The 21,196-nt window shown below is 45.4% G+C and overlaps 1 protein-coding gene and 1 long non-coding RNA gene across 3 annotated transcripts in view; one reads left to right on the top strand and one right to left on the bottom strand.

Moving 5' to 3' along the window:
- Positions 1–1,481: 1,481 nt before the first annotated feature.
- On the bottom strand, positions 1,482–20,193 carry KCNK12 (potassium two pore domain channel subfamily K member 12). 2 transcript variants are annotated; one of them, XM_066546295.1, is made up of 3 exons: positions 19,842–20,193; positions 1,996–2,887; positions 1,482–1,731 (listed from the first exon to the last, which is right to left on the bottom strand). In XM_066546295.1, the coding sequence occupies exons 1-3, from the start codon at positions 20,191–20,193 to the stop codon at positions 1,590–1,592; spliced, it is 1,386 nt and encodes a 461-aa protein (XP_066402392.1). In that variant the 3' UTR covers positions 1,482–1,589. The 2 variants fall into 2 exon arrangements, with proteins under 2 accessions (XP_066402392.1, XP_066402393.1); XM_066546296.1 differs by lacking the exon at positions 1,482–1,731 and having other exon boundaries at positions 1,858–2,887.
- The window catches only part of LOC136554387 (uncharacterized), a 31,820-nt gene continuing 30,437 nt past the window's right edge, over positions 19,814–21,196 (top strand). The window contains exon 1 of the long non-coding RNA XR_010783321.1: positions 19,814–20,085. This is a non-coding gene — a long non-coding RNA (uncharacterized lncRNA). The remainder of the gene's footprint in view (positions 20,086–21,196) is intronic.

The raw sequence follows: 21,196 nt of genomic DNA, 5'->3' as shown, positions 1-21,196 counted from the left end.
TACATCCTGCCTAAATTTATCCTTCAGTGGCCTTCAAAAGGAGCGCCAAGCACCCCTTCCTGCCTCCTTAAAGAGGAGGAGTGCACAGACAGGAAGGCACTCAGACAGATGGACCTTGAGGAGTCTCTCTGCCATCAAGAAAGGTCCTACCTCTTGAGTGCAGCCCCTACCATACCACAGAATCTTAAGTGTGAGTCTGTGCCAGCTGGAAACACATTACAATCATCACTGCTTGTTTCTGGCCAAACACATCTTGATAAAAGCTGTGACATTTACAGAGTGATACAGACCCATGTGTGATGGTTTATCTGCAGCTCTGATTTCTTTTCATCAGGAGAAAAGATACATTCACCACCATAATTCAGCTGGCAGGCTCAGGTGTGCAAAACCTCAAATTTAAATTTGTTTTTCCAAGGGTAAATTCCAAAACATTTTTCACTGCTAAAAATTTAAAAGAAAGCAAAAATTATGGCTAATCCAAACTCCAAACAAAACAAAGTAAATAGAGTAAAATATCTATATAAAACTTCATGGAAATATTTTCAAACATTTCTAATATTCTTATTTTTTGTTCATCAGCTTGTTCAATTTATTCAGTGACCAACCTACTACTCATGGTCTTGCCTACAATTTTCCAGTAAGTTTCTAAGAGAAGGCTTCTCAAAATATAAGCTTAAGTTTTATTTCTTGCTTGGAATCAGCAGAAGCCTTTTTATTATCTTCACAGTGTAGTAGAGAGAATTTAGAGAAATGATCCAGAGCTGTGCATGCATTTTTGAAAGAGGTTTGCAGCAATCCTCTGCACCCACTTGTCATGCTAAACTACACACTCTAGATCAGGTTTGCTTTTGGCTCTTCAGAGGTTTGGGCTAGCACAGGTTTAATATGGCTTAAGATGGTAGCAGCAACAGCCAAAGGCCAATTTATTACTTGGTATCAACATTTTGGGGGAAGCCAGCTTCTGGGGCAACTCCAAAGCAATTCCCTTCTTCTGTACAACCTGCACAGTCAGATTTCTGGGAAACAAGTACAGGATTGGGGCCCTCAGAGAATTGTAAGGAGATGATTTGCATGAATCTCTGCAACAACACTGCAGAAGATGCAAATTTACGACAACAAGAGAGCCTACATTCATTTTACTAACTCATTTCAATGAGAAAGTAAGGAAGTAAGCATTTTTGAGGCGATTGCAAACATTTGACACCAGAGGTGCATACGGGCTTCTCTTGCATTAAACAAAGTCAGTTCTGAAGATGACAACTGCCTGTTTTCTGTTATTCAGCACGTAGGAACAGTTCTGCACACTTTAACATGGTCCTTGATAATCCCCTGGCTTTTAAGAGTTAGGTGGCAGGTGGTCTTTCAGACAAGCCTGGCTAAACTCCATCATTTGTAGGAGGGGAGTTCAGCCCATTCCATCCTCTGCCACTGAAGCCAGTGGGATTACTGAGGTGAAGCACGGCCACCCTAAAGCTGGTGTGACAACAGCCACCTACATATATGTCATACAGAGGCCTGCTACGAGGAATTGCTGAAGAGCATTGAGGCTCAGGACCAGATCCAGACTTCAGCAAACTGGGAGATACTGGTTAGACAAAACTTACCAACCCCATGTTTGAATCTGGAGTGCACTTGCCTGTTTTATGCCTTTTAACACAGTTTGGGTTCAGGCGCTGTTCTGAAGAAGAACATATTGGTTTTGACACCATCCTAGCCATGCATACCATCCTCCTGTAATTGCACCAGATTCTGCATCAAAGACATCCAAGTCTCATTAAAAACCCCCTTAGGGGAAAACTGTAACATAATGGTTAAGATCTCACTGCATATTAGAGAAAACTTATAAAACCCCCAGAAAGTAAAATGCTGAACACCCAATGAATACCAAGGCTGTCTCTGAAATGTAAAACTTTCCAGTAGCTTACAGTGGCACCTCCACCCTAACCACCATTTCATTTTTATTTTAAGAAACAAACGGAATTCCAAAAGCTCTACCTAGAATCACTTGTTTCTGCCAAGCGGTTGTTCATGATGGCCAGAGCCCCCACCCCCGCCGAGAAACCGTTCTGTCTCGTGTTGATACAGACATTCCTCGGGTACCCGTTGGCCGTCTCGGACAGCTGCTTCTGCAGGATGGCCAGGGAGACTTTGCTGGACGCCGTGAGCTCCCTCATGGAGATCATTTCCCCAGAGAGCCTCCTGCCCTCGGTGTCGCTGTCGTACTGCCCGTCGGCGTCCCTGGCCACGTTGTGGCGGCGCAGGCGGGCCCCCGGGGTGATGGCGTTGCGACGGCTGAGGCGGGTACTGGATTTATGGCACTTTGGGCAACATCTGCATTCGAATTTTTTCAACACCCAGTTCAAAATTTGTTTGATTACGATCGAGATGACATTAAAAAGGGAGTATATGCAACATACTCCCATTAATATAAACATGAAGTTCCCGAATCTGTATAATCCCTGATGCTGGTACACAGCGTTTTGGTTGCTTACCAAATCTCCAAAGCCGATGGTGCTGAAGGTGACAAAGCAATAATACAAGGAGTCAACGTAGTTCCATCCTTCCACTGCCGTGTACATGGCCGAGGCGCAGCAGGAAAGGGCGATAGCAAAAATTCCCAGGATCAGCATCACATGATAAACGGACGGCTTCCAGCCCACGAGGCTGCCCACCCCGGACACGGCCGGCCCCTTTCGGAAGTTGGGAGGTAGGAGACCACTCCTTCGCAGCTGCCTCTCGTAGCACGCCTTCATGATGAATGCCAGCAGGGAGATGATGCGCTCCAGGAAGAGGTTGAAGAAGAGGATGGTCCCGGCACAGCCAAAAAGGCCATAAACAATGAGGAACACTTTTCCAGCCACGGTTGCTGGTGTGGTCATTCCAAAACCTACGGTGTGGAGATAAACAGGTAACATTAATCACACATGTTTTTGTGATAAGCTCGTGATATATGTACCTTAACAAGGCTCCCATCTCACTGGACAAAAGGAGTGCTAAGTCAGCTTAGGCCAACACAAAACCGAGTTTGGCAAAGAAGGAAGAAGGCACCAAAAGTTCAACGAGATGACTAAAACTCAAAAGTGAGCAAAAAAATCCTTGCAAGATGAAAGGATTATTATCTGTATTAACAGAGCAACATCGCTCGAAATGCAGGTGGAAGACTCACTGAGCCCAAACCTTTTCAAGGTGGGATGAGTGAAGAGGCCATTTCCCTGCTCCCACATATGTCAGCCATCACGACCTGATGGAAAATTTACACTCTCTGTTCACAAGCTGTAACCCAGTGTAACATTTTTGTTATAGGGGTCTGATTATACCATTCCCACTGAGAAGATGTTTTCAGGTTGTATAACAGGAAAAAAAAAACAAACACCTCCCAAATATTGAATACTGTTTTAAAAATAACAGCACTTTTAAGTCTTTTCCAAATCCCAGCTGTGACTAGCCCACCTGGTATCATCACAGAGGGAAGGAAAAGCTATCATGTCAGCCTGGTAGACTGGGGGCACTGGGAACTTGCACATGGATAATTACAGCAGGGAAAAACACTGCTGCACAGTTGAACAGAAAAATCAGAGTATACAAACTCTGGAAAGATCCAGCAATAATATTAATGCAACTCCTCTTTGTATGAATGACTTATTGTAATATTACTTATTATAACATTACTCATACACAAAGTTTTATAAGTAAGCACTAATGCCTTGTAGCTAACAGATGGTTAAATAACAGCAAAACTGAACTTAAATTTGCATGCAAAAAAATACAGTAAGTTTACTCCATGTCATTTGCTGATACCAGTTATCTTATGAAAAAGATTACCTACATTTCACATCCTATCTCAAGAAGAGTCTTCTGAAACTCAGTTCTGCAGGTATTGGCTTTTTTCTGCTATTCTTCCCTGTAAAAACACTTGGTGACTCAGGCAAAAAACATTGACAGGATTGAGGTGACTGCTTATGTCCCATGAATAAATAACCACATCTAATCTAAATTAAAGTTTTGTGAAAAATCCACATTCCAAAATTTCATTGCTGTATTGTTCAACCAAAATACCCAGCAAGTAATATCTTCAAGGAGGTAAATATCAACACCAGACTATATAAACAGAAGTCTGTGAAGGAAAAACATAGAGCATAATGAAATCATTACAGAGCATAAAGGAATAATTAAATCCAGTTTATTACCATAACACACCTTTATAAACAGCAACAAGATAATATTGCCTATATACAATGAGTTGAGATTGCTGCTTGAAGTCTCTTGATCTATTTTTGCAATGGCTGAATTTTTCTGGCTAGTTTACCTGTGCTCCCTTCCTACTGTGTTGATAGAGAATTTCCCACTGGTTGACATGTAATGTAAATGCTCATGACAAGTAAACTCAGATGTATCTTTTCAGTGACGTGAAGATGAATGAGGGAAGAGATGGTCCTACTCTCACAAGAAGAGATGGTTCTACTCTGGCAGGCTCAGAAACAGCTGTGTGCCAGCAAGTCAGCCCACACCTCACAATCTGAGTAACCTGATCTAGTGAAAGGTGTCCCTGCCCATGTGAACAGATAACCTTTCAACTCCCTTCCAAGCCAAACCATTCTCTGACTTTATGATCAAAAACATCACTGTAAAAAGAGTATTTTGAGTAAGAGTCAGTGAAAAACTTGCCCAGTATTACCAGAAAATATTACCAAAGAGGTCATAACATATTGCTTTCTGGACCCACTGTCTTCTCTCCACTTTGCAGTGTTAGCAAGACCACCTTTGAGAGTAGACCTCACAAAGCCTGCCATGGGCTCTGGGAAGTTCTCAGTTCCTTCTTCTCTGTCGGATGGACCTGTTCTCTGGATTGGGCTGGCTGCTAGCAGGAGTCCTCTCATTTGATGATGCATATCCAAAAGTGCCTGGTCCTCAGAAGGAGCTGGGGAGCCTGTTGTGGTTGCCAGCTAGGGATACACAGCCAACTTGGTATGGAGAAGGCATCTGTTTGCCTGTGCCTTGTCAGCAAAGCACTTAAACATGTGCTTCACAGCAAGCATGTGAACATCACCATCAAAATAAATGGGTTTATTGTCACACATATGGCTAGACACATTTATTAATTAGCAAAAAAAAAAGAGATAGCAACAGTTTGGATCAAGCTGTAAATGTGCTGAAGCTTCTTACTATTTTCTGGTGATCATTCAAGAGAGCTGATGAAGTTTTATATTTTTGATGCTGTTTGTTTCATCAAGATTTTCTGAAGCAAAATGCTTCCAAAATTCAGTATGTAGCTAGGCAAGGTGAAAGGGCCCATCACAGCAATGAGAATGCTAAGAAATACATAAAACAGGCAAAAAATGAGGCTAGGCAAACAGTGAGTCATTTAGGTTGGAAAAGGCCTTTAAGACCATTGAGTCCAACTGCTACCCCAGCACTGCCAGGCCACCACTAAAACACATCCCTTAGGTCACCAGCTGGCTGAGGGAAGCAGGCACAGGCTCTTCGTGCAGGGTCTTCCTCTGCCAGCTGTGTTTGTCCCTTGGTGTCACTGCCAGCACGAGGAGTTGGTCCTGGTATGTTCTGAACCTCATCCCTGAGCTCAGCCCCTGCCCAAGGCTAAGAACACCTGATGTCCGGATGAAGCAAACTCATCAAGATCTGCCTATGATTCCAACACAGTACAGGGAAAAAGCACAACAGGGCTTTGTGCCTTTCATGGCCCTGAGACACATCTCACAGGTGCCTTGGGGTTGACCTTGTGTGGCTCAGATGCAATATCTGAACCTCCCTCATGCCAATTCTGTCCCACCAGCTCAGATACAAGCTCTAGGGCAGCATTAATTTCAGCTGGCTGATATTTCTCCTTCCCAAAGAGAATTAGCAGAGATGAGTTGATAAAAACTCTCTTCAGCAGTCTCTCATGGTTAAGTGCTGGCATTTAATGAGACCCTCATCCTGACTTGCATAACAGGTTTGTGGTTACAATTCTGCTCATCTGGAGCTTTAAATTACTTAAGCTGGGGATGGATTCAAGAGGTAGAACAGATGGACAAACTTGTGACATATGCTTCCTGTTGCTCTTGCTTTCTTTTCTTTTACCCACTTTCTTATGAGTAAAAGATGGTTGATGCCAGAAGACAGAGAGGAATAGCAGCTTTAGTACTTGTGAGCTCTTCTCTCAGTCAAATTACTTTGGCAATTACCTTGTCTTACTACATTTTGAGATTAAAGGGGGTGACAGTTTTGCAGTAAAAGATGTTTGTACTCAGAGATGCAATAAAGTTTTGGTCACTTCAAAAACTGAACACAAGGAAGTCACAGAAACAGCACAAGAAAGGGCATAATGTGTCCCTGTCCCTTCCAGCCATCCTAGTTCTTTTTATAAGCCACAGGACTTCACTCACACCGGAGGTCAGCATGCTGGAGCAGTCATTTGAAATCCCAGAGTGAAACAGCACTTAGATCATCAGAGCACATCACCTCTATACCACTATATAACCACCATGTAGTTATATTTAAGGAAATCAAAAGAAACTTAAAGTGGTTGAAAGTAACTTTTTAAACAAATGGCTCCTCAGAGACAACAGAAACAACTATAACCAGAATGCTGCTTCCAGAGGGAAAGAAGTTTTTGTAACATAAAGGCTAAGAGATGGTGGTTACAGAACACAGAGAAACAAAGAGCTACCAATTTTCATGTTTTCCTGCTTCCTGTCTTTTTCACATTTGCTTTACTTCATAGCTCTCCAATAGTCCTGGCTGGTCTGGACTGACACATAAACCACAGTATACACATATATAGGAACCAAACATCCTGCTCTGAATTCCATGTTTGGGTTCTGGTGCTTCCTTCCACCCTTTCCTACCTGTTAGCATTTCATCATTATTTCCCCTGAGAATCACACCTGTATATTCCACAACTGCCTCTCATTTATTCTCTAGCTCCTTACCACCCAACATCCAGAAACTGTTGCCTTGGATACAGGGTCACAGCTCAGAGCTGACAAAACTGCTGCATCCAGAGCTTTTACCCAAGGAGCGGGAATACAACGAGTCAATTCTTCCAACTTCTGCATTTCCCGACTACAAATGAAAGACTTACTTTCCCTTTAATATCTTTCTCAACCTGCTTTACTAAAATACCCCTCTCTGGGCTCAAACAGTAAATTATTTTAGAGCTTTTTTATTGCAAAGCCTTTAATATAGAAGATTCTGTAAAATCCCACTTGATCTTATTTAGATTACTATCTGCAAACACCTCCTGAACAGCAGTGGTGTGTGCAGCACTGTGTGAATTAAGATCCCTTAAGCTGGACCTGTACTATTTCTGAATAAATGAGATACAACTGCAGTTTTTAGGGCTGGCCTAACCTGCATCATACACAAGCTTGCAGTCCTTGGTGACCCATGTACTGGGGCAGATATTCCATGGAGAAAATACTGAGTGACCATGCAAATAAGGGCTGACTTCCATAATCATTCTCTCTATCCATTGATCCAAGAAAGAGCACCATGATGAGCCCAATGAATGTAGTTAAAATGTAGCCTCTGCTGGTGCTCCTTGTTTCATTTCCACCTGAAAAACATCAATCAGGTGTTTGAGACAACTGCTACTCAAAGGGAGCCACGCTGGCAGAACAGAGCCAGGAGATGATTAATTGAACTTTAAGGAGTTTCAAAGAGCTGCAGGTGACCATTAGAGGCTTTCTACAGTACCAGTTTTATTCTATTTACACACAACAGTGATCAGGTTATTGGTTATCCAAAGTGCTGTGATGCCTTAGTGAACACCAGAATCAATCACCCTTGGCACTCCTGTGCTGGCCATGCTTTAAACCACAGGCTAAAAGGTCATGGCCACACATTCATTCCTCTTTGATGTATGTTGGTTTTAAAAAGAGATGACAGAATTGTAAGGAGGGTGAAGAGAGGAACCCAAAACCTGAGGAGAGGTTGGCATGTGTGAAACAGCCAATGTATTTAGGGTGAAGGATATGCTGGACTGAGAGGAGTAAGGGTGAGGTTTCACCTCAGGAACCTCAACTGTTGCCACCTTGATGGGGTCTAAGGCACTGGGGGTGATCCCAAAGAAACCTCAGGGAAGGAGAGAGGAATAACCTCCTCAAAACCTGGCTGCTCAGGAATGTTTAACTTCTCCTCCTGGCAGCAGGTTTCCCAAGGGTGTTTTTCTAAGCTGACATCTTCTAGCTGAGCTTTCCAGGAAAGATCTTCAGTCTCTAGTGGGTACTTAGCAGGCACAGTAATCAGCTCAAGTGGCCTAACTTTTGTATGTTTGAGTGATACATGGCCCTTAAAAAGATAAACACTGGGGCTTCAGCTTCAGCACCAGCAGCAGTATTCCTGCTCTGTTCACTCAGCAGAAGTAGGAAAGCTTTTTTCCTCAGCTGAACTGCAGGTTGCCCTTTCTGTGTACCGCCTGCAAAGGAAGTGCACACCAAAGACCAACCAAACAAGCCCACCCTTGCTCACTATAGATGCCATTATCCTGAAGACAAAACCCAATAAATACTGAAAGGGGTCTGCTGGAGCTGCTTTGGCACAGAACCAAGCCAAGGAAGAAGCAGAAGTGTCTCTAAAGCAGTTTTATGCTTCCCTGGCTGGGGCCAGCTGCTCTTTATACACCTTGTACAAGCAAATGGGGACTGACTTGTGCCAAGCCATCAGTGTTGCCAGCTGAGCAGCAGCTCTGGCCCAAGGTCCTGCTAAGCAGGCCCCCCTGAAGAGGGAATACCTGGGGAGAGTCACAGGCTTGAGACTCAAAATCTTTGGCAAGCTTATGTTCAGTTTTCTGCCTAATCCTACTGTGACAGAAGATGGTTTTGAATGAGGGACAGGGAGCCTCCCCTAAAAGGAGATGGTGGAGAATAAAGCTCAGAGAAGGATGAAAATCAGGAGCAGGAATTCAAATTACACAAAGAAAAAGAAAGTCAAGACCTAAAAGCTGGCGCTATTCTTGCTGAATTGACTTTAAAGGGATGGATGTGTCCTGTGGCGTGACAATCTCCCTTCTTTATTAACATGTTGTCCATAAACTTTCTTTCAATACTTAAGGTTTTATTGTTCTTATAAATAATAGAATCTTCTTGTCTGCTAAACTCTTGGGGCCAGTCTATGGTTTACAATCATAACAATCAAGACTGAAATTATTTTCTTCATTTTATGCTGCCTTTCTTGGATGAATCTTCAGCAAGATGCCACTAAATGTCCTCCTGTTTGTCAGTTATCCTGCCCCCTTGGCACAGCCAAAGCACCCTAATGGTTTGTTAAAACAGAAAGAATATGGGCTGGTGTTGCCTAAATTAGTCCTAAACCACCTCACAAAGGAGGACTTCCAGAAAAAGGAGATGAGAGCAGGGTGTTCTTCCCTTTGGTGGCAGCCTGTCTCCTTGTACATTGATCTAAACCAGCCCAGAGCTGCTTCCTGTGGCTGCCTCCACTCTGATGATTGCTGGGTCCTGTCTCTGGCTTGTTTTCTTTTCTTATCCTAACAGCTGGGGAAAACCATTTTCTATAATCTTGTCTGAAATGGTGGTGGTGCTAATAACAGAAAAACATATCTCACACGCTCCACAGTTGTTTGACAAAGTTGTATCACTGTGAGAAAACCCCTCTCCTTTGCACTACAGGCTCAGGGTCTTCACACTGTCACATTAGCAGGTGTCAGGGAGGGCATCAAACCCCTGCTCATGATCCAGGCTGTGTGAACAAGCATCTGCCTTGGCTCACTGCACTGCCCAGAATCACCTAAAGCACAGGGGTGTCACTGTCATGTTTTCTGGAAAAATCCCTTTGCCAGGATTTCTTCTCCTGGGAAGCTGAGAAGCCTCAGAGAAAAATGAAAACAATAATTATCTGACCTGCTTCTCCTGTGTTTTGCTGCTTTGGAATGTGTTTGGAGATTGTTTACCAACAGATGATTGTTTCATTGGTTTCATGTGAATTGTTTTTACAATGACCAATCACGGTCAGGCTGTGTCAGGACTCTGGAAGGAGTCACCATTTTTCATTATTATTCTTTGTAACATTCTGTCTGTGTCCTTTCTCTATTCTTTAGTAAAGTTTTAGTTTAATATTCTTTAATATAATATAATATAATATCATAGAATAATAAATTAGCCTTCTAGGAACATGGAGTCAGATTTATCAATTCCTCCTTCATCCTGGGGACCCTGAAAATACCAGACAGGGGTTTCTGCAACACCACCAGACACAGGAAACACCCCTGCATTTAGAGTAACTGCTTTAAAAAACACACAGAAAACAAAAGCATGGTAACCAGGAAATAGATGAAGTGTGGCTCAGTAACCATGGATATACACAACAGTGGAGCTCATGGACCCCAAGAATCACCAATTCCTTCTTGCTCTTAAGATCTGTCCCATCTCTGAAGCAATTCTCTGCCACCTCCTCTGACCTTCCTACAGTCTTCATGCAGCTGATGATTCTAGGTGAATATTGTTCCAAAAGTAGATTTCTGTTGCAATCATAATTTCTCATCCTTTAAAGCTGCTTCCATTCTTATTTCCCTATGTGTTTTTGAGAATGTTTTTTTGTGTGGATGATTGTGTCTCTAAGCAACACCCTAACAGAAAAAAGCTTATGCCCTGTCATTTGAAACATTAGCATTCACACATGCTTTTGATGTTTATTGAAACTTGCAGTTGCATTTCAGATGTCTATGTACACCCAAGGTTGAGCCTTTTTAATTTTTTTTCTGAACTCCAAGTGAAAAAGAATAATGGCATCCAGGTTTTGTTATATTCTTGAGATATTATTGGCTTCTAAAGAATACTTGCACATGTACTGTCACTTCAGTGCCAGTACATCTGACAATACTTCTCCTTTCAGGCTAAGAAGCAGCATTATCTAGATTTCACAAGTGATCTATGTCATATTTCCCAGCATAAGAAATCTGATAGAAGATGCCACTCGTGGGCTTTCTGAGCCTTGCAGATGGGAAGGGTTCTTTTCCATGGTTATACTGTTGGCTTATCTTTTGACTGGATTAAACAACAGACTTGTGGCATATTTTTTCTTCTGCCACTGGTGATTGTGTAGGTAGGTGTTCAGAGAACATCTGTTTCTTCATAGTTGTCTCAGCTATTCTGCTTTACAAAGAGTTTGGCTTTAAAGATGTACCCAAGGGATAAAAAGGCCCTAAACATGAAAACATCCTTTCCACTGTTAGGCCTGTTTTTTGTTTGTTTGGTTTTTTTCAAATCTCTGTACAAACTTCCACAGTTACAATTTAATGAAAAAAACTCTGATAAACCTACCTGGGCTTCTTAATGGTTTAAATATACCTTCATGGGTCCCTTATTTTAACAAGCTTCAGCTAAAAGCAAAGAACAAATTTCAAGCATCTTTCTGCTCAGGCAGCTCTTCCAATCCATTCATGAAGGCAGAAGGACCTGATTTTAAGTTACTGTAACAGAAATAGAGGGTGACAGAACTGCTGACTAACCAGTTATTTCCCATTTTCTACTTCTTCATTTAACTCTTCCTTCCTTAATATGCATTTCCCTTAACTATTTTTAAATTTAATGGTACTGAACAACTCCACCACACTACCAAGACAATTTTGAGCTCATATTTTATCTGGGATTTTCCTGATCCTCATAGCTCTGCCAGTAGCAGCTTTTATAAACTAACAAATCATCATATCAAACAGCTTGTTTCTGCCTCCCTTGTGAAAATCACAACTTGGGTTTAAGACCTTTACACTGCTGTCACTCCCTCCTATTTCCATCAGGCTTAAAGCAGACCTGACTCCACGCACATTGAGCATGAATGTGTTTTTTGTTTGACCTCAGGAGAGAAATATATTGCTTCCACAATTCTAAGGCTGAGCAACAAGATGACAGAATATATAATGATGAATAACCAAAGGCATTTTATCTGGCTTTAACTGAAATTTACTGAATTAGTTCCTCACTCAGCTCTTGCATGGACAAATTTCCTCTAGCTGCAGCTTCTGCCGTGATTAAATTTGCCTGTGTAAGACTCGAGAATGATTGGGAAACATTTGGCAAATAATTTCTAAAGGGGAAGAAGCTGCAGTGGAACAAGCTCAGGAAGGCTCAAATCCAGTGAGGACTTGCTGTGGGGCTACAACTCTTTTCAAGGTATTACTGCCTCTTTCCTGCACTTATTATGGAATTTTAAACATGAGCAATAGCAGTGCTCACCCACAATAACTAATCCTGTATGTTAACATCAAACCATTCAATTTCTTATCCTATTCCACTCCAAAGCTTTAATTACTTGTAAAGGCTGCTAATGCTTTGCTTTGTCTAATGCAATTAGATTTAATTTTCATTCTACTTCTCATTTGATTCAAGAAAGATTGTACTGAAATCTTCCCATGTCTAGGTGTACCAGCCAGTGCCATCAACAGACCCACTGAGCTCAGGATGTATTTTACATGGTAATAACAAGTGCATTTGTTTTATAAACCTGGTGTGCCAATAAAGCACCTAAGGCAGGATTTCCTAAAGCTCTGCATACTGGTCTGCTATTGACTTCAGCAGAAATAGGCTATTGAGGAGGTATTTTATTTGTCTGGATTGCTATGCAATTGCCCCTTGGATTATAGCTCTGTTTGTTACTAGAGTGTTTTTATTCACAAAAGGTTTTTATTGTCACTTCAAACATTTATTGTGCTCAGGAGGACTTTTCACATTTCAAATGTTCACCAGCATGAACCCTAATTTTAGACCTTAAACATCTTTTCCCAAAATGCCCTGAGATAAGCACTTGGTGCTGACACACTACAAAAACTGTCTCTTTTGATATAGGTAAGCAAGGCTTATTCAGATCATGGCCAAAGGCTATGTTTTCAATAATACCAAGCTGTTTCAGTCTAAAATTGCATATGAAATGTTCTGAGCTGTTTTTCTGTTGCTCTAACCCTGATGCCACTATGGCAAGAGGCAAAATTCTCTTTGACTTAACAGCTTTAAAGATAAGGTAATCCTGCATTCATTAAAATGAAGAAATGACAATTGTATTTTCCAGCACACTGCCAGCAGCAGGCAATGTTACACGAAGTTAATTGTCAACAGAACTACCTTGTAATTGTTTTCCTCTTCTCTCCACGATGAAGAGCAATTAAAGCTTGCATAAAAACAAGACACTGTGCTGGCAAAGATGACCCTGTGGTACAAGTGAGAAAAAATTATGACGTGCATATGATCTGTGTCAAACTGAAGACAATGAGAGAAGGAGGAAACAAACCAAGAAAGAAATGAGGGTCAATAGCAGGATTAACACTAGGGAAAGGAGATGAGGGTGATAAGGAACAGGGAGAAGCTGTAAAGCTTTACTTTTGACTTCTTTGGTAGTCCTAACGTGAAAGACTGTAAAGTCAGCAAACAAATATCTGAAAGTTAATCAAGCAAACAAATCAGCAGTAGAGAAGGGGATACTAACTGGAGGAGGGCAGGAGAAGCTGGAGAAGCTCAGGCTGGGAAAGGCAGGTGAGCAGCAGCAGTGGATAAGCACTATGAGAAGGAAAGGGGGAATATCCCCAGGAGAACAAAGTGGGGAAGGCTCCAGGGATGGCAGGGCTCCATGGGAACACAGGCCACAGAGCTTCAAGCAGGATTTGGCTTTATGAGCCTGCAGCAAACAGGGCAGCTGATAAGCCCAGTAATTATGATCCCTCTCAGCTACCAGAGGCACCATCCCTGGCTCACAGGGAGGTTGCTTGGTAATGGAGACGGACTGGCTGGAGCCACAGGGGATGGAGAGCTGTCAGAGGGTGCTTGGGCACACCAGAGTCTGCTCTGCAACCACATCTACAAGCTCCTGCAAATGCACAGGGAACTAAAATAGAGGTATCTGCAGGACTGCCACCAAAGACCAAAGGGAACGTTCTGCTAAGCAGGAGGTACCTGCTCACTAAGCAGGCATTGCTCCTTCAGTGACCCAAGCTAGATGCAAAAAGGGAGAATCCATGACTACAAACTCCAGCTGGTCTTTATTTTGAACTTGAACCAGCACCTGGTATGTCAGTATAAAAATCTCCCCTGGCTTCTGAGATGCTGGACCATATCTCATGTAAGGCTGGGCAAAATTTGGTTTTTGCATGACTGTTCTACAAAGCTGTGGTGCTTGACATTTAATTTTGAGACCCCACATTTCAGTGCTCCAGCTGAGCACCTCAAACTCCACAGCCACGGCAAAAAGAAATGCAATTTATTTGTCTTTGACTTCTCCATCTGTTACTGATGTTAATGTTTTGAAACATTTAGCTAGGGGTTAATGTTAAAGAAACATCTGACACGTTTAGATTAATTAATCTGAATTGAAATGCTCTGTAGAGATCATTCAGTTTAGATGGCCAAAGCACAGTGAAAGCTTAATTTTCTGTGGCTGGCATAACCCTACAGGGGCAGGCAAACCCTAAGAAGCACTGAAATTAAAGAAATATTTATCACTTTTTTTTTTTTTTTTAATTTTATCAAGAGTTTTATTTCAAGTATTTGGGTTTCTCCTTCCTGCCTTCTAGAATAAAATCACAACAAATTTAGGATAAAAATGATTTAATCATAACCCTTCAGTGGGGACTCCTCAAGTCACCTGTGTAATTACATGGATGTATTCCAAGTAAAGATTTATGTTGCTGCTCTCAACTACAAGAAAGCAAGCTGTGATTTAGATTACTTTTCTGCTTGGAGCACCCAACCTATGCCCACACACTTAGGAAATTCCTATCAGTGGCACCCAAAGAAGTTAATACTCCCATGCAGCTATGGCAAGCAGAAAACATTGCTATGGTGACAGTACTTCATCTGAGGAAAATCAGTGTAGGATCAGAACTCTCCACAGAAATATGCTGGCCATTGACCTCCTGCCCTCTGAGCCTCTTGCTCTCTGTTCTTTATCGAGATTGCCCAAGTGAGAAAATAACTCAGAAATCCACAGGCACATTGATCAAAGCATGAAGGAATCAGATCTGCCTCAAACACCCTCTCATTCTGCCTGCAGATTGTGTATAGGATGGCAAAGACAAATAACCTGACACTGCAGGTTAATAACACTGCTGGCTCTTCCAGCTGCTTTCTCATTCAGTTTTGTTTGATTATTTCTTAACTTGAGGAAGGTCAGATCTGGAGGCTACTCCCCCCTAATCTGAAACCTCGGCAAAGCTGCCTGTACAAGCCCCAGGGAAGTGCAGAGCCCTGAGGAGGTAGCACTGCTGCTGATCAGGTGCACACCCTGGTTTGGCTGTCACCTGTTGGTTGGGCTGCCTGCAGGGAGAGCAGGGAGCCAGAACCTCCTGTGGCTGCAGCTCGAATTCACATCCTGGAATACAACAGTGAAGAAGATGGGACAAATAGATTTGCCTCTTCAACCTTCAGACCACCTTGGTTACTTGTGGCATTTCTCACCAAACTATCCTCTGCAGTGCCTGCCTTCACAGGTTGCTCTCAACCCCTGGCTCCTGGCAGCGCAGTTCAACACCTCTCCTGTGCTTACTGAGCTGTCCAAAGGTGCCTTGCACATCACTTCCATTAAATTATCACCTGCAGAGCATCTGGACCGGCAGATATTCTCACAGGACTATGGTACAGAGCCAGAGGGTACTTCAGGAGTGAGTGGTTATGGTGCTTAGGCTGTGGAGCACAAGCAGAAATGCTGTGCTGGGTGTGCTGGTCCCTGCAGAGGAGCCAGAGAGAAGAAGGTCTAACCCAGCTGACATCCCAAGCAAGGAGAAAACCTCAGCCAGAGCCAGTGAGATGGCAGAAAACACAGAATGATGTGTCTTTTAAGAGCACAGGATGCCCCCATCCCTTTGGGTGGAGTTGTCAGTCCACAGGAATATTGAGTAATTTAACAGGATACCTCAGGGATAAGGCAAGTATGAATAGTCCTGCTCACTCCTACACACTGTGTCCTCAACACCTGTAACCTCTGCACAGCTGTACAGAGACAAGATCCCTGCTTCCTTTCTTCCTAGAGGCATTTCTCAAGCACACATAACCCAGACTTGTTCCATCCCCAAATCATCTGCCCACAGTAAAGGTGATATAAAAAATATTTTATTGAAAAAATCACTTTTATATATCAGAGTACTTCACTTGACCTCATTTTTTAATGCCTGGTATGGATTTCTATAAATCAAATTCTATCATTTGATTTTTGAAACATGTACTTACACATAAGAAGCTTAGAATCCCATTTAAATGGGTCTATGTTTCAAAATGTTTTACTATACAGGCACCTCAGATTTATTCTAACCCTTAAGAGAGGAAAAAAAATCTGGGTACAAAGTCTAGACTCGTGGACTGAGTCAGAAATCCAGATCTTCAGGCATTCCAGAGTTGCCTGGTGTGCTAGGCAGAATAAATCTCTGCTACCAGAATACAGGGAAAGCTAGGACTGATTATACCTGCATCTGTAACATTTTTACCAGAGAGAAATCTGGTTATACTTTTGCTTTCAGTCTTTAACAAAGTGCTGGGTACTTTGGTGGTTTGCATTTGGGGGAGGAAGGAAAAAACTCAACTGAAAGCCAAAGTCTACAGTCAGTTAGACCAAAGAATCAAGAATAAATTTCACCTAGCTGCTCCTTAAAGAAATCAGAATAATAATAATAGCCTAAAAACCCAGTACCTTTTGGAGTGCAAAATAATGACTGAATAGATGGTGTAGCTTGATAGCAAGCAATCAGAAGTTAGACTGAAGGATTTTCTTACATAGCTCTGAAAATCTAGATGTGTCTAATGAAAACAGACTCAACATTTCATTATTCAAGCACAAACAATACAGTAATAAAAACTGAATGACCAGAGTGCTATCAAGAGGGTGTTTTATGGACTGCAAGCCGCACACTTTGTGGGCTATTCAGGAAAATGCTTTAAAATTACAATTTCAACTCTCATTTCTTAAAGACCCCATTAACATGTTTCTCACCCAGACTGTTTGATTGTGTTTCTGAGGATTTAGGGAAGGGCAGAACTGCAGCCAAGGAGGCACCTAAGAGAGAGAAGCTGCTTGGCTCTGCAGAAGGCCTGCTCAAGGAGTGTGGATGGGACAGTTCTCTCCCAGCCTGGCTACTCCAAACCCTTGTGTTCACAGAAGGATGAAGAACTTGGAAGGAAAGATGAGTCTTTCTCAGCTCAGCTCACACAAACTCCAGGAGGACTTGCAGTCCTGTGCCTGGATTTCAATGGATTTCATTGGATTTCAATGTATTTCTATGTATTTCTATGTATTTCAATGCCTACATGAGAAAGATTTAGTAGTTTTATTAAACCTGTTGAGAGCAGAACGAGGGTTTGAAAAGACATAGTGAGATTCCTGCGAGTTGGAATCCTCTACAGAGGAGAAGCTGAGTAACCTGGGGGTGATTTACCCTTGAGAGACATTGAGTATACTTGCTGTTTGTTAAGCAGTGAGTAAGGAAGCTTTCCACCACCTCACTAGGATGGTGCTGTGTTTAGCTGGAGTAATAAAGTTGCTTTGACACACGTAACTGATGAAGCTGTGGAGGAAGAAAAGCTGTTTTGACTCTGCATGTCTGGTAGTTCTTGGCAAGGCTGGGTAAAAACAGCATTCTTGTCAATTAAGCACGACAGGAAAGCAAATCAAACTGCTCAGAGCCAGGATAACGTGGTGTGTGAGCTGACAGTGGAATCAAAGGTAGTCCAGGTGGGTAGGTACATAAATGAACTGGCTGGGAGGGAAAAAAGTGGACCTGGAAAGAATGGCTTTGGAGCTGCTCACCCGGGGGACATCTCGCTGCCCTGCCATTTGGTTTCTCTCATGCTTGGGACCATGGGCAGACAGCTTTGTGCACACTTGACTAAGAGCACAGTGTCATGTTTTAGTGGAACAGCTAGTTAGTTAATTCATGGGGTTTTCTCACTTTTGCTGGGCAGAACTGCCAAAAATAACCGAATACAACTGTGTGGTGGAAGAAACCCTGCTGCAGCTGAGCTCTTCGTGGGCTCTGCCTCTGTGAGCTGCAGCACCTTGAACAGGCACACGAAGAGAAGCACTGAGGTGGGGGCAGCAGTTTCCTCTTCATCTGCAGGGGCTGTACATATGAAATGTACACAGTGAAAGCCATGCTGGGATGGAGCACAGCAGCCTTGGGATGCTGGGACTCTGGCAGACACTGCTCCTGCCAGGCTGTGCAGTTTGGCACCCCCAGCTCTGCCACGGCCTTTGCATTGCCCACAGGCACAACAGCCTGCATCTCCTCACTCAGAGCTCTCTGAGCTCACACCAAGTAGTCTGAGCAATCCAGGAGAAAGCACTGCCAGGTAGCATTCCAAGAGAAGGTACGACTTGTCAGAACCCAGCCTTTGTTGCACATCACAAAAAACCCCCAGTTTTCAGCCCCCACCTCGCATGTGAGCAGTGACATTACTGACTCCAAGGAGAAAGCACTCGGTTGGTTTTTATGGGAAACACAACTCCTGGCTCTGCCAGTTACACCTCTCACCCGGCAAAACCCCTGCTGAGCTCCTCAGTCCCTCTGCCCAGGTACAAAATAACTGCAGGCAGGGCAATGAAGTGGAGAGGAAACAAATGCAAAGTAAGAGGAAACATTTACATTTCAATGACCTCAGAGAGCAGAAGCCAGAGTTGGCAGGAAAGCAATGTGTTTACACATCACCTGAAGATTTCTGTTTGTCACAGCAGGTGTAATGAAAGAATGGGTTTGTTAAAACATTGGCTTTTTTTGTTCACTCCTTCAGATCAGTCAAAATAATCTCTTTTAAAGATACGTCCCTGTGATGGAGAAAGCTTAATGCTTAATTAAAATGGTGCTTTACATTTGGACCGGGCTACCAAATGTAATTGCAAAGCAAAAAGTAACTGGATTTTTCAATGCAAAAAGTAACAGTACCTGACAACACTGCTGTACTCACCATCACGACTCCATTATACGGATTAGTCATTATTGATAAAACATTTTCCATACCTAATGAATGCAAACGCAATAACGAGCTGTGAGTTTCTTCCTCTACAATAAATGGAAAACACAACATTTATGCTCAGAAGACACCTGGATTCTTACAGAACTTAAAAACTAGCAAAGACTGCTAAGATCTCGTATTCAGGGACAGGGTTTCTCAAGCAATAGTCCAGGAGCAGTAGACAGACACAGAGTTTAAAAAAAAATAAAAAATCCTCCCACCATAACTCATCATTTGCTTTAAAAAGTGCTGGTCTTCCTAAACACCTATGGGATAGGAAAAACTGCAGCCGGCTGCAGCGATACACGGAGAACGCTGTATTGTGCTACAGCTGGAAGACAGCGACTTCGCGTCTTTAAACACACACGCATCCTAACTTTGCCAGCAGTTAAAGCCGGTACCAAGTTGAGCGGTGAAAGCCTTTCTCTCGTTCAGCATCTCCATCAGCCCGCTACTGCCGGCCCCCGCGCCGCCTCTCCCGGTACCGAGCGCATCCCGGCGCCGCCAGCGCTACTCGGGCAGCCGCCAGCTCCGTCCGCTCCCTCGGGCCGGCAGAAAGAAGTAGCCCAGCCGCCGGCAGCAGAAGTTTGCAGGGGATGGACGGAGCTCCCGCAGCCGCGACGGCCGGCGCTGCTGCGAGCCCGCGGGAGCCGGAGCGCTGCGGGGCGGGAGCAGCGCCGGTCCCGGATCCGTGCAGCGGGATGAGGGGGATAGGAGGGGACCGCGACCCCCGGGACGGGAAGTCAGCGGGGACAGAGCGACCCGGAGGCGCTGCGAAGCCCCGGTTGCCACAGCAACGCGGCGGCGCCTCTCCCCAAACTTTGGTCGCTATAACGACGGGGCCGTGGCCGCGGCATCCCCCGGACGGGCGGGTCTGCTCCGCGGGGCCGTCGGGGCGGCGCTCACCTATGGTGGAGACCACGGTGCCCACGAAGTAGAAGGCGCCGGGGAAGTCCCAGCGGGGCCGCAGGGCGTCGACGCGGATGCCCGCGGCCATGGCCGCCTCGTAGCTCCGCAGGAAGGCGCGCAGCTCCGGCAGGCTGATGTTGAAGATGCGGCTGAAGTTGTGCAGGGTCCGGTTCCAGCGGAGCTGCGCCGCCGCCTCCGACGGGCTCTCGAGGGCCGAGAAGACGGTGGCGCCGGCGCTCAGGTACGCCGCGATGAGGGCGGCCAGCAGCAGGAACCGCCCGTTGTCCTCGTTGAGGGGCGCCAGGCGCCGCCGGCGGCAGGAGCCCACCGCCCCCCGCGGGGGCATCATCCGGTGCGCGGCGCGGCGGGCGCGGCGGGCGGCGGGCGGCCCCCGGCGGGGGGCGCGGGCATGGGGCGGCGCTGCGCGGAGTCCGGCGCGGCGGCGGCTTCGCTGCAGGGGCCGCGGCTCTGAGTCATCCCCCGGCGGGGCTGCCCGCCCGCCTGGCGACGGCGGCGCCCCGGGGCCGTCGGCCTCGCCCGCCCGCCCTGGGCCCCGGGGCCGCGGGCAGCAGCGGCGCGGGCTGGGCGGCGCGCACCGCCCGGCTCGCTCTGGCCATGCGGGGCGGCGGCGGCGGCGGCCCCGCCGCGGGGGAGACGCCGCGGGGAGGCGGAGGCGGAGGCTCCGCACGGCGCCCGGTCGACGGCGGGCGGAGGGCGGGAGCGTGCGGCGCGTCCCCCGGGGAGCCGCATCCCCGGCGGGGAGGCTCCCGCAGCCCCGCTGCCGCCGCCCGCCCGCCCGGGCCGGGCCGCTGGAGCCGCCGCTGCCGCGCCCCCGGGGGCCGCCGCGCCCGGCCCGGGGGAGGGATGGGGCGGGACGGAGCCGCCCTGCCTTGCCCTTCCCTTCCCTTCCCTTCCCTTCCCTTCCCTTCCCTTCCCTTCCCTTCCCTTCCCTTCCCTTCCCTTCCCTTCCCTTCCCTTCCCTTCCCTTCCCTTCCCTTCCCTTCCCTTCCCTTCCCTTCCCTTCCCTTCCCTTCCCTTCCCTTCCCTTCCCTTCCCTTCCCTTCCCTTCCCTTCCCTTCCCTTCCCTCTTTTCCCCAGTTCTCCGCTCCCACCGCGGCACCGGCCGGGCCCGGGGGCGCGCTGGTCCCTCGCCATGTGTGGGATGCGCCGCGGCCGCTGCGGGGGTGGTTTGGCTTCAAAAGCTTTCCTCTACGCCCGGTGCCGAGAGGGTGTTTTTGAGGGAGTTGGTGGTGGTCGGTGGAGCGCTAATTACTTAATTTCAGCCATTTCTGGATGAAGGAATGGTTGTTTCTGATCTGACTCCTCAGAGGTAGACCCAAGAAAATGATACA

This window comes from Molothrus aeneus, chromosome 3, assembly GCF_037042795.1.
Source record: "Molothrus aeneus isolate 106 chromosome 3, BPBGC_Maene_1.0, whole genome shotgun sequence".
NCBI classification, from domain to species: Eukaryota; Metazoa; Chordata; class Aves; order Passeriformes; family Icteridae; genus Molothrus; species Molothrus aeneus.
The sequence above is the reverse complement of the archived record's forward strand: the minus strand, read 5'-3'. Positions and strand labels throughout refer to the sequence as shown.

What these genes read in the sequence shown, in the direction of transcription:
- KCNK12 (XM_066546295.1), bottom strand. Translation starts at nt 20,193, where the DNA reads ATGATGCCCCCGCGGGGGGCGGTGGGCTCCTGCCGCCGGCGGCGCCTG. An exon ending in CACCGTGGTCTCCACCATAG is followed by an intron (nt 2,888 to 19,841) that starts GTGAGCGCCGCC and finishes TCCACACCGTAG; the next exon opens with GTTTTGGAATGACCACACCA. An exon ending in GCAGAAACAAGTGATTCTAG is followed by an intron (nt 1,732 to 1,995) that starts GTAGAGCTTTTG and finishes GTGCAATTACAG; the next exon opens with GAGGATGGTATGCATGGCTA.